The sequence below is a fragment of the Plecotus auritus genome (assembly GCF_963455305.1).
Source record: "Plecotus auritus genome assembly, chromosome: X".
In the NCBI taxonomy this organism is placed as follows: domain Eukaryota; kingdom Metazoa; phylum Chordata; class Mammalia; order Chiroptera; family Vespertilionidae; genus Plecotus; species Plecotus auritus.
The window spans coordinates 3,165,117-3,177,617 of NC_137784.1; the positions used below are offsets into that span (position 1 = coordinate 3,165,117).

General features: G+C 48.9%; 1 protein-coding gene across 1 annotated transcript; it reads left to right on the forward strand.

Annotated features, from left to right (window-relative positions):
* Positions 1 to 9,468: 9,468 nt before the first annotated feature.
* On the forward strand, positions 9,469 to 10,113 carry LOC308239476 (claudin-34-like; the record flags this gene model as incomplete). The annotated part of the gene is made up of 1 exon (XM_080652279.1): positions 9,469 to 10,113. The coding sequence occupies one exon, from the start codon at positions 9,469 to 9,471 to the stop codon at positions 10,111 to 10,113; it is 645 nt and encodes a 214-aa protein (XP_080508405.1).
* Between the last annotated feature and the right edge of the window lie 2,388 nt (positions 10,114 to 12,501).

The following is a 12,501-nucleotide window of genomic DNA, read 5'->3' on the forward strand; positions in this document are numbered from 1 at the left end:
AATTCCCAGTTGCATAGCTTTGCAAATCCACGATGAGCAGTTTATGGGGGTAAAGTATTATCAGGATGCTCTAGGAAATAGTTCCAAGGCCAAAGGTCATTTCCACCAGGAAGTGGCCATTTGCTTCTCTATCCAAATTGGGCTCATTGATTGGTTAAGGAACTTTCATTAAAATAATTCCAAAAACACACCTCCAAACCATTGTCCACCTGTCTTACTGAATCTGGATTTTAATTATTACTGAGTAAATAATCAATGCTATACACCTGCTGTGTGACAATGTGGGCTACTGGGATTCTCCCAGCTCCCTCTCAAACTCCCACCAAAACAACCAGCCTGACCTTCCATGGCCCTAACACCTCTCCACCACATGCAATTTCCCCACATGTGCAAAAGCAGAGTAGCAGAAAGAATCCCCCTTCCATTACCAGACTCAACGATTTTGTCATATGTGCTTGCTCTCTCCTTCCTTCCCTTCTTTTCCTCTGTGTTTCTTTCTCTGAAGAACTTTAACACAAACCCCAGACATCATGGTCCTTCATCCCTATGCACTTCAAAATTATTCTCTAAAAAAAAAAGGACATTTCCTTGCATAAGCATAGTATACCTTTAGTGTTAACAACTATTTCTTATGACCATCAAATACTTACCAGAATTTTTCAATGCTTCAAAAGTAATTCTACACTTTTATGTATTTATTCATTTTTGCACTAGTGGCCCGGTGCACAAAATTTGTGCACGGAGGGGGGTTCCTCAGTCAAGCCTTCACCCTCTCCAATGGGACATCCCTGTCACAGTCTGGGACCGCTGGCTGGCTGCATGATCTCCCCTAACTACTTCGGCCTGCCTGATCACCTCTAACTGCTTTCCCCTCCTGGACTGATATTGCCCCCAACTGCCCTCCCCTGCAGGCCTGATCTTGCCCCCAACTGCCCTCCTCTGCCAGCCAATTTGGTTCTGATTGGTTGGTTTCTATGCCAATCAGAGTCTGTGGGCCTGTCAACAGGGCCTCATCAGAAAGGCAGGGCTGATCAGCAGACCCCGTGGAGGCCAGGAGAGAAAGAGTGAGGCAAGTGCTGATCAACAGCTGCCATACAGGCTACAAATCAGAACCTGCTTCTCTCTTCAGGCCTCTCTCCCGGGCCTGATTTGCAGCCCCCTCAGGACTCAGTGCTGGATCACCATGCTTGCAGCCGCAGCAGTTAGTGCTGGGTCACCATGGTAACCCAGTGCTGACTGCAGGACTGACTTCTGGTTGGTCGAGCCTCTGGTGGTGATGGACCCAGGGTTTTTATATATTAGGATAAGATGTTCACTCTACTCTTAAGTCTTAATTTTTTTTTAAGAGAGGGGAGCTCTCTTTTTTTTAAAAAAAAAATTCTTGATTTCAGAGCAGAAGGGAGAGGGAGAGAGAGATAGAAACATCAATGATGAGAGACAAGCATCGATTGGCTGCCTCTTACACATCCCCACTGGGGATCAAGTCCCCAGTCAGGAATCAAACTGTGACCTTCTGGTTCCTAGGTCGATGCTCAAGTACAGAGCCTCACCATCTAGGCTGAAATGAGCTTGTTCTCAAAGAGTATTTAAGTCTCTGAGAGCACAGTGTTTGAAAAAAATTGACCTGGGGCAAAAGTCTATGAGCTATTCAAATATGTGTTCCGAAGACAGTGCCTGTGACCCTAGAATGGTCAATGGATCCTTTGCCTCTCGGCTTTGAATCCGATCTGTGGGCAACGGATTCTGCCCTCTTCCCTCTGAGGGATCGAGTGTGAAGTGGTAGAAGCATTCTTTAGGAAATGCCCCTTCTCTGCCTGCCATGATGTGCACACTGTCCTTAGATCTGGGAGGAAGTCACAGCCTCTGCACTGAGTGAGAGACCACGGCTCCCTTCCCACGGGTTTGAAAGGAGCCTCTGCATCCCATGGATGGTCAGGGCTGGCCTTGGGCGGAGTCTTACCCACTCTCCATGCAGGTCTGGAATGGCTGGGAAGTGGTTCCCAGGTAAACACCTGTAGTCGGTCTCATTATAAATATATATATTTTCATGGATTTTACAGAGAGGAAGTGAGAGGGATAGAGAGGTAGAAACATCTGAGAGAGAGAAACACCCATCAGCTGCCTCCTGATCGCCTCCTACTGGGGATTGAGCCCACAACCAAGGTATATGCCCTTGACCAGAGTCAAACCCGGAACCCTTCACGCCGTGGGGCGATGATCTATCCACTGAGCCAGGTTTGAAAGAGGGTGTGTGTTCTTTAGAGAGTGAAACCTCTGGTTGTTTGAACAAGGAAGCTCCTGGGAGACATGCTTCTGATGAGGACCGGTTTCTGGAACCTGATACCCTTCTGAGGGCGGCACGCCTGCCTCCTGCTGGTCACGCGTGGGAATGACGGAACCGCTGGGCTGTGGCAAGAGGTCTGTTGTCCCCTCTTCGCCCTCAGTGTCACCAGAGAGCAAGGGGACAGGTCATGAGGGCTGATACGCAGAAGGTGAGGCGGCCACCAGGGCGGGTCTGCTCTGGGAAGCGGGGAAGAGAGCTCCAAGCCCCTGTCCAGGGCTCTTTGGGAATGACTGTGTAAGGGCCTCACTGGATTCTTGTTTCACAGGAATCAGGCAGGAGAAGGTGTCCCGCGCATTTCCCGCGGGTGCAGCACAGCGAGGGGGCCGAGGGCGGTGGCATTTCTCTCCTCCTCCTCCTCCTCCCGGGAATCCTCCCACGGTGCCCAGGAGCCAGAGGCTGCCATGTGGCCTTTGGGCTCGGGGCCAGCGTGGGGCAGTGCCGGGCCCCTTGCCGGGGGCCCCAGGCAGGGAGGGGTGCCTGGTGACAGCACTAGCGGAGGGAGGCCGAGCAGGGGTCCCGCCTGGGCACAGCGTGCCTCCTGGACACGAGCAGGTGCAAGTGGGAGCAGAGTCCGGTGATGGCCGTATTTAAGGTAGAGGAGAGGGGGGAGGGAGGGGAGCTCTGCAAGTGGAACAGAACCGAGGTGCCCCAGAGGACACAGGTCAGCTTCCCCCACCGTCCTGGGCCAAGGCCCGCTCAGGGAGGCCGCCCCGTGGCCTGGCCCTGGATACCATCAGGACACACTTTCTCCCCTCACCTTCCCCTTCCTCCAGGCTTTCTACTTAAGACTGAGGAATCACAGTGCCTATCTGCTCTGAGACCTCAACAAGGACATTTCCATTGTAGAAGGACTTCAACTCTTTTTAAAAATATATTGTTATTGATTTCAGAGAGGAAGGGAGAGGGGGAGAGAGAAACATCAATGATGAGAGAGAATCATGGATTGGCTGCCTTCTGCATGCCCCACTCTGGGGATCCAGCTCACAACCCAGGCATGTGCCCTTGAGCAGAATAGAAACCGGGACCTTCAGTCCCCAGGCCAACGCTCTATCCACTCAGCCAAACCAGCCAGGGCAAGACTTCACCTCTTGAAGACCTGCTCCCTGACCCTGGCCCTTTAAGAAGACTATTGTCACAGGCCTGCAGACCAGCCTGGGAGCCACGGAAACATGAGAATGTTTGGTTTCCTTATTTCTGTACTGCTTGGCAGGGACTACCATTTGTACCTCTGAGACGTCCTCCTCTGCCTTTTCGTATTGATTGGGTAAAGATTGGACTTTATTTTCTCCCTGGTTAGGAAAGACCTGAGATTTCTTGGGGCGGCGGGGGGGGAGGGGGGCGGGCGGGGGGGAAGGGAGCGTCACTTTATTTAACTGTTTTATTTGCTCTGTGAACAGGTTAACTGTCATCAATGGTCTTACAGGAAAGGTGAACCCAGGCCACCCTTCCTTCCTTCCTTCCTTCCTTCCTTCCTTCCTTTTTGTCTTCCTTCCTTCCTTCCTTCCTTCTTTCCATCCTTTATACCTTCTCTCCTTCCTTCTTTCCTCTCTTCCTGCCTTCCTTGCTTTCATTCTTTCTTCCTTCCACCCATCATTCCTTCCCCTCTTCCATCCTTCCTTCCTTATTTCCACCCTTCCATCATTCCTTCCTTCCATTTTTTCTTTTTCTTTCTTTCTCTCTCCTTCCTTCCTTACTTCCATCCATCTATCCACCCATGCATCCAACCATCCATTCTTCCTTCCTTCCATCCTTCTTTCCACCCACCCTTCCTTCCATCCATCTATCCATCCATCCTTCCTCTATTCCTTCCATCAATCATTCCTTCCTTCCACCCACCCTTTCTTTCTTCCTTCCTTCCTTCCTTCCTTCCTTCCTTCCTTCCTTCCTTCCTTCCTTTCTTTCTTTCTTTCTTTCTCTTTCTTCCTTCCTTTCTTCCTTCCATCCATAATTCCTTCCTTCCATCCACCTATCCATCCATCCATCCATCCATCCATCCATCCATCCTTTTATCCATTCATCCATCAGTCCTTCCTTTCTTCTGTCCTTTCTTCCTTCCATCCTCTCTTCCTTCCTTCCTTCCTTCCTTCCTTCCTTCCTTCTTTCCTTCCTTCCTTCCTTCCTTCCTTCCTTCCTTCCTTCCTTCCTTCCTTCCATCCTTCCTTTTTTTGCTTCCTCCTGTTAATCACTCCTTCCTTTATACCTTTACTAGAGGCCCGGTGCATGAAATTCATGCACGAGGGAGGAGGGTGTCCCTCAGCCCAGCCTGCACCCTCTTCAATCTGGGACCCCTCGATGGATGTCCTACTGCCTGTTTAGGCCCGATCCTGGGATAGGGCCTAAACGGGCAGTTGGACATCCCTCTCACAATCCAGGACTGCTGGCTCCCAACTGCTCGCCTGCCTGCCTTCCTGATTGCCCCTAACTGCTTCTGCCTGCCCGCCTGATCACCCCCTACCCACTCCCCTGCCAGCCTGATTGATGCCTAACTGCTCCCCTGCCAGCCGGTTTGCCCCTAACTGCCGTCCCCTGCAGGCCTGGTCACCCCTAACTGCCGTCCCCTGCAGGCCTGGTCACCCCTAACTGCCCTCCCCTGCAGGCCTGGTCCCCCCCAACTGCTCTACCCTGCAGGCCTGGGTCCCTCCCAACTGCCTTTCCCTGCAGGCCTGGTTACCCCCAACTTCCCTCCTCTGCTGGCTTGGTCACCCCTAACTGCCCTCCCCAGCAGGCTTGATCGCCCCAAACTGCCCTCCCTTGCAGGCCTGGTCCCTCCCAACTGCCCTCCCCTGCTGGCCTGATCGCCCACAACTGCTCTCCCTTGCAGGCCATTTTGTGGTGGCCATCTTGTGTCCACATGGGGCCAGGATCTTTGACCACATGGGGGCAGCCATCTTGTGTGTTGGAGTGATGGTCAATCTGCATATTACTCTTTTATTAGATAGGATAGAGGCCTGGTGCATGGGTGGGAGCCAGCTGGTTTGCCCTGAAGGGTGTCCCGGATCAGGGTGGGGGTCCCCTTGGGGCATGTGGTGACCTGGGTGAGGGTCTTGTGGTGGTTTGAAGGCCAGCCACTCCCCCTGGTGAACCAAGTGGAGGCCCTGGTGTCTGGGGTTTATTTATCTTCTGCAATTGAAACTTTGTAGCCTGGAGCGGAGCCAAGCCTTCTACTTGCTCCATGGCGGCAGCCATTTTTGGGGGGATTTATATATCTTCTATAATTGAAACTTTGTAGCCTTAACCAGAGGCCTGGGCCAGCCAGGGTGTGCGGAAAGCTTGGCTTCCTCCATCCCCAGAGGGCAACCCTAGCCTCCTGCTCTTTCCAGCTCCGTGGCTGCCGCCATTTCTGTTTGGGTTTATGTATCTTCTATCATTGAAACTTTGTAGCCTTGAGTGGAGTCCTAGGCCGGCAAGGGCAGGTGGAAAGCTTGGCTTCCTCCATCGCCGGGGAAACCCAAGCCTCCCTCCTGCTCTCTGTGGCGGTAGCCATCTTGGTTGGGTTTATTTGCATATTCGCTCCTGATTGGCTTGTGGGCGTGGCTTGTGGGTGTAGCGGAGTGATGGTTAATTTGCATATTACTCTTTTATTATATAGGATTCCTTCCATCCATCATTCCTTTCTTCCTTTCATCCATCCTTCCTTACATTCTTTTTCTTTCTTCCTTTCTTCCTTCCTTCCTTCCTTCCTTTCTTTCTTTCTCTTTCTCTTACTTCTTTCTTTCCTTCCATCCTTTCTTTCTTGCTTGCTTTGTTTCTTCCTTCCTTCCTTTCTTCCTGCCATCTATCCAACCTTCCTTCCATCCTTCCTTCCTTCCTTCCTTCTTTCCTTCCTTCTATCCTCCCTCCCTTCTTTCCATCAATCCTTCCTTCCTTGCTTCATCCCATCCATCACTCAATCCTTTCTTTCTTCCTTCCTTCCATCCTTCCTTCCTTTATTCTGTCCACCATTCCTTCCTTCCTTCCCGCTATCTATCGATCCATTTATCCATCCTTCCTTCCTTCAACCCTTCCTTCCTTTCTTTCTTTCTTCCGTCTATCCTTCATCCTTCCTTTCATCCTTTCTTTTTCTTCCTTCCTTCTCTCCTTTCCTTTCTTGCTATGTTTCTTCCTTCCTTCTTTCCATCCATCATTCCTTTGTTCTTCCATCCTTCCTTTCTTCCTTTCATCCTTCCTGCCTTCTTTTCTTCCTTCTATCCATCCATTTATCCATCCTTCCTTCCTTCAATCCTTCCTTCCTTCCTTCCTTTCTTTCTCTCTTTCTTTCTTCCGTCCATCCTTCATTCCTTCCTTTCATCATTCCTTCCTTCTTTCTTTCTTTCTTTCTTTCTTTCTTTCTTTCTTTCTTTCTTTCTTTCTTTCTTTCATTCTTCCTTCCTTCCTTCCTTCCTTCTCCCCTTCTTTCCTTTCTTGCTATGTTTGTTCCTTCTTTCTTTTCATCCATCATTCCTTTGTTCTTCCATCCTTCCTTTGTTCCTTCCTTCCTTCCTTCCTTCCTTCCAGTCTCCCTTCCTTCCTTCCATCCATCCATCCTTCCTCCCATCCATTACTCCTCCCTTCCTTTCATCTATCCTTCCTCCCTCCCATCCATTACTCTTTCCTTCCTTCCTTCTTTTCTTTCTTTCTTCCTTCCATCCATCATTCCTTCTTTCCTTCCATCCATCCTTCCTTCCTCCCATCCATTACTCCTTCCTTCCTTCCTGCCATCCTTCCTTCCCTTATTTTTTCCTTCCTTCCTTTCATCATTCCTTCCTTTCTTCCTTCATTCCTCCATTCATTCTTCCTTCCTTCAGCCTTTCCTTTTATCCATCCATCCTTCCTTCTTTCCTTGCATCCTTTTTTCCTTTCTTTCTTCCTTTCTCCATTTCTTCCTACCTTCATTTCTTCCTTCTTTCCTTCCTTCCTACCTTCTTTCCTCCTTTCTTTCTTGCTATGTTTCTTCCTTCCTTCTTTCCATCCATCATTCCTTTGTTCTTCCTTCCTTCCTTCCTTCCTTCCTTCCTTCCTTCCTTCCATTTATCCTTTCTTTCTTTCTTTCTTTCTTTCTTTCTTTCTTTCTTTCTTACTTTCTTTCTTTCTTTCTTCCTTTCATCCTTCCTTCCTACCTTCTCTCCTCCTTTCTTTCTTGCTATGTTTCTTCCTTCCTTCTTTCCATCCATCATTCCTTTGTTCTTCCATCCTTCCTTCCTTCCTTCCTTCCTTCCAGCCTTCCTTCCTTCCTCCCATCCATTACTCCTTCCTTCCTTTCCTCCTTTATTCCTTCCATCCATCCTTCCTTCCTCCCATCCATTACTCCTTCCTTTCTTCCTTCCATCCCTCCTTCCATTCTTCCTTCCTTCCATCATTCCTTCCTTCCTACCTTCTCTTTTACCTTTCTTGCTTTGTTCCTTCTTTCCATTTATCCTTTCTTTCTTTCTTTCTTTCTTTCTTTCTTTCTTTCTTTCTTTCTTTCTTCCTTTAATCCTTCCTTCCATTTATCCTTTCTTTCTTTCTTCCTTTCATCCTTCCTTTCTTCCACCATTCCTTTCTGCCTTCCTTCCATCCTTCATTCCTTCCATCCATTTTTCTTCCTTCCTTCCATCAATCCTTCCTTCCTTGCATCTGTCTTTTCTTTCTTCCTTTCTCCCTTTCTTCTTTTCTTTCTTCTTTCCTTCCTTCCTACCTTCTCTCTTTCCTTTCTTTCTTGCGTTGTTTCTTCTTTTCTTCCTTCCTTCCTGCCATCTATGCATCCACCCTTTCTTCCTTCATTTCTTCCTTTCATAACTCCTGCCTTCCTTTCATCCTTCTTCCATCCTTCCTTCCTGCCATCTATCCAACCTTTCTTCCATCCTTCCATCTTTCTGTCCTTCTTTTCTTCCTTCCATCCTCCCTGTCTTCCATTCTTTCTTTCTTTCTTCTTCATCCTTCCTTCTTTCCTTCCTTCCATCCTTCCTTCCTTCCTTCCTTCCATCCATCCATCCATCCATCATTCCTTCCTTCCTTCTATTTGTCCATCCATTTATCCACCATTCCTTCCTTCCTTCCTTCCATCCATCCTTCCTTACTTTATTCCTTCCTTACTTCCTCCCATCCATCACTCCTTCCTTTCCTTCTTCCTTCATCCTTCCATCCATCCATCCATTCATTTTTTCCTTTCTTTCTACCTTCCTTCCATGCATCCTTTCTTTCTTTCTTTCTTTCTTTCTCTCTCTCTTTCTCTCTTTCTTTCTTTCTGTTCGTTTCATCCTCCTTCCTTCCTTCCTACTTTCCTTCCTTCCTTCCATCCATTCATCCTTCCTTCCTTCCTTCCTTCCTTCCCTCCATCATTCCTTGTTTCTTTTCTTCAGCTTTCCTTCCCTCGTGCCATCTATCCATCCTTCTTTCTTTTCATCCTTCCTTCCTTCCATCTGTCCTTCCTTCTTCCTTCCTTCCTACATTCCTTCCATCTGTCCTTCCTTCCTTCCTTCCTTCCTTCCTTCCTTCCTTCCTTCCTTTCTTTCATATAAGATTGTCTTTTAAAAATATATTTTCTTGATTTTAGAGAGAGAGGAAGAGAGAAACATCAATGATGAGAGATAATCATGGATTGGTTTCCTCCTGCATGCCCCACACTGGGGATCAAGCCCACAGCCCGGGAATGTGCCCTGATCAGGAATCGAACCCTGACCTCCTAGTTCTTAGGTCGATGCTCAACCACGCCTGCTGGGCTGTAGCCAATCTTAATTGTGTCTTTCAACAAATGTTCAGAAGTGGAACTGCCTGTTTGAAAGTTTGTACATATTTTGATTGACTTTCGAGACAGAGAGAGGGAGAGAGAGAAACATCGATTTGGTGTTCCACTGACTGATGCATTCATTGGTTGATTCTTGTATGTGCCCTGACCAGGGATTGAGCTCTGCAATCTGGGCCCGTTGGGAAGACGCTCTAACCCCTTACCTGTCCTGCAGGGTGAAAGTCTGTATACTTTAAGGCTTTCAGTAAATCTTGCCCAAGGACCCTTCGCCAGCAGAGCATGGGGGTCACGTGTCTCCATTCTGGAATATGGCATTTCCCTCTCCAATATAGTGCCACTCACCCCGGGGGGCAGGTCCAGGCCGTGGGTCCCATCCTCATGACACCCTCTATTGGTTTGCAGATCTCCTGGATACAGAGCCATGGGCTTTTACGTCCACCCCAATTGCCAGGCAGCGAGTTTCGCCCTCAACACCCTGGGATGGATGTTCTCCATGGTTTGCATGGGCCTGGCCAAATGGAGGGTATGGTACATAGAGAGCAGCGCCGCCCCCTCCCGAGGTCTGGCCTGCGTGGGGATGTGGAAGGTCTGCTTTTACCAGCCCTACAGCCTCCACAGCAGACCCATAGCGTGTCACCGCTACACCTACAGTGACACCTACCTGCCGCTGGATATCCGCATCGGTCAGCACCTGCTGCTGGCCGCCAGCCTCCTTGCACTCCTGGGGAAAGTGCTCACGATCATGGGCCTGCGCAGAGTGTACGCGGGAGAGCTTCAGAAGGACACCACCTGCAATCTGTTCTTCGCTTCTGGAGTCCTGAGCATCATTGGTGGCATATTTATCCTCATTGCCGTGATGTGGAATTACCACGCTGTGATAAGTGAAGAGGGCATACGCTTCCCGCCATCCCTCCACATCCCCTTCAGGCCGGACTGGCAGGAGATCGGCAGCAGCGTGCCCGTGGCGTTTCTGGCTGCATTCCTGTTGCTGTTGAGTGGGCTGCTTACCATCTCTTTCCAGCTGGCTCCCGACAACCAAGTGTACCCCGAAGTCTCGCAGGAGTGAAATTCCCAGTTGCATAGCTTTGCAAATCCATGATGAGCAGTTTATGGGGGTAAAGTACTATCAGGATGCTCTAGGAAATAGTTCCAAGGCCAAAGGTCATTTCCACCAGGAAGTGGCCATTTGCTTCTCTATCCAAATTGGGCTCATTGATTGGTTAAGGAACTTTCATTAAAATAATTCCAAAAACACACCTCCAAACCATTGTCCACCTGTCTTACTGAATCTGGATTTTAATTATTACTGAGTAAATAATCAATGCTATACACCTGCTGTGTGGAAATGTGGGCTACTGGGATTCTCCCAGCTCCCTCTCAAACTCCCACCAAAACAACCAGCCTGACCTTCCATGGCCCTAACACCTCTCCACCACATGCAATTTCCCCACATGTGCAAAAGCAGAGTAGCAGAAGGAATCCCCCTTCCATTACCAGACTCAACGATTTTGTCATATGTGCTTGCTCTCTCCTTCCTTCCCTTCTTTTCCTCCATGATTCTTTCTCTGAAGAAGTTTAATGCAAACCCCAGACATCATGTTCCTTCATCCCTATGCACTTCAAAATTATTCTCTAATAAAGGGACATTTCCTTGCATAACCATAGTACACCTTTAGCGTTAACAACTATTTCTTATGACCATCAAATACTTACCAGAATTTTTCAATGCTTCAAAAGTAATTCTACACTTTTATGTATTTATTCATTTTTGCACTAGTGGCCCGTTGCACAAAATTTGTGCACGGAGGGGGGTTCCTCAGTCAAGACTTCACCCTCTCCAATGGGACATCCCTGTCACAGTCTGGGACCGCTGGCTGGCTGCATGATCTCCCCTAAATACTTCGGCCTGCCTGATCACCTCTAACTGCTCTCCCCTCCTGGACTGATATTGCCCCCAACTGCCCTCCCTGCAGGCCTGATCTTGCCCCCAACTGCCCTCCTCTGCCAGCCAATTTGGTTCGGATTGGTCGGTTTCTATGCCAGTTAGCATTTAAAGCTCCACCTCCTAGGCAGCCATTGGCTACTCACAGTTCACCCAGATGTGGTTCTGATTGGTTGGTTTCTATGCCAATCAGAGTCTCTGGGCCTGTCAACAGGGCCTCATCAGAAAGGCAGTGCTGATCAGCAGACCCCGTGGAGGCCGGGAGAGAAAGAGAGAGGCAAGTGCTGATCAACAGCTGCCATACAGGCTACAAATCAGAACCTGCTTCTCTCTTCAGGCCTCTCTCCCCGGCCTGAATTGCAGCCCCCTCAGCACTCAGTGCTGGGTCACCATGCTTGCAGCTGCAGCAGTTAGTGCTGGGTCGCCACGGTAACCCAGTGCTGACTGCAGGACTGACTTCTGTTTGGTCGAGCCTCTGGTGGTGACAGACTCAGGGTTTTTATATATTAGGATAAGATGTTCACTCTACTCTTAAGTCTTAATTTTTTTTTAAGAGAGGGGAGCTCTCTTTTAAAAAAAAAATTCCTTGATTTCAGAGCAGAAGGGAGAGGGAGAGAGAGATAGAAACATCAATGATGAGAAACAATCATCGATTGGCTGCCTCTTACACATCCCCACTGGGGATCAAGTCCCCAGTCAGGAAGCAAACTGAGACCTTCTGGTTCCTAGGTCGATGCTCAAGTACAGAACCACACCATCTAGGCCAGCCGTGGGCAAACGACGGCCCGCGGGCCGGATCTGGCTGTTCTATCCAGTTCTCTTGCTCTCCCCTCCGCTCCTTTACTTTGAATTTATATTAGTTCACACAAACACTCCATCCATGCTTTTGTTCTGGCCCTCCAGTCCAGTTTAAGAACCCATTGTGGCCCTCCAGTAAAAAAGTTTGCCCACCCCTGATCTAGGCTGAAATGAGCTTCTTCTCAAAGAGTATTTAAGTCTCTGAGAGCACAGTGTTTGAAAAAAATTGACCTGGGGCAAAAGTCTATGAGCTATTCAAATATGTGTTCCGAAGACAGTGCCTGTGACCTAGAATGGTCAATGGATCCTTTGCCTCTCGGCTTTGAATCCGATCTGTGGGCAACGGATTCTTCCCTTTCCCTCTGAGGAAGCGAGTGTGAGGTGGTAGAAGCATTCTTTAGGAAATGTCCCTTCGCTGCCTGCCATGATATGCACACTGTCCTTAGATCTGGGAGGAAGTCAAAGCCTCTGCACTGAGTGAGAGACCACGGCTCCCTTCCCACGGGTTTGAAAGGAGCCTCTGCATCCCATGGATGGTCAGGGCTGGCCTTGGGCGGAGTCTTACCCACTCTCCATGCAGGTCTGGAATGGCTGGGAAGTGGTTCCCAGGTAAACACCTGTAGTCGGTCTCATTTAAAAATATATATATTTTCATGGATTTTACAGATAGGAAGGAGAGGGATAGAGAGCTAGAAACATCCGTGAGAGAGAAAC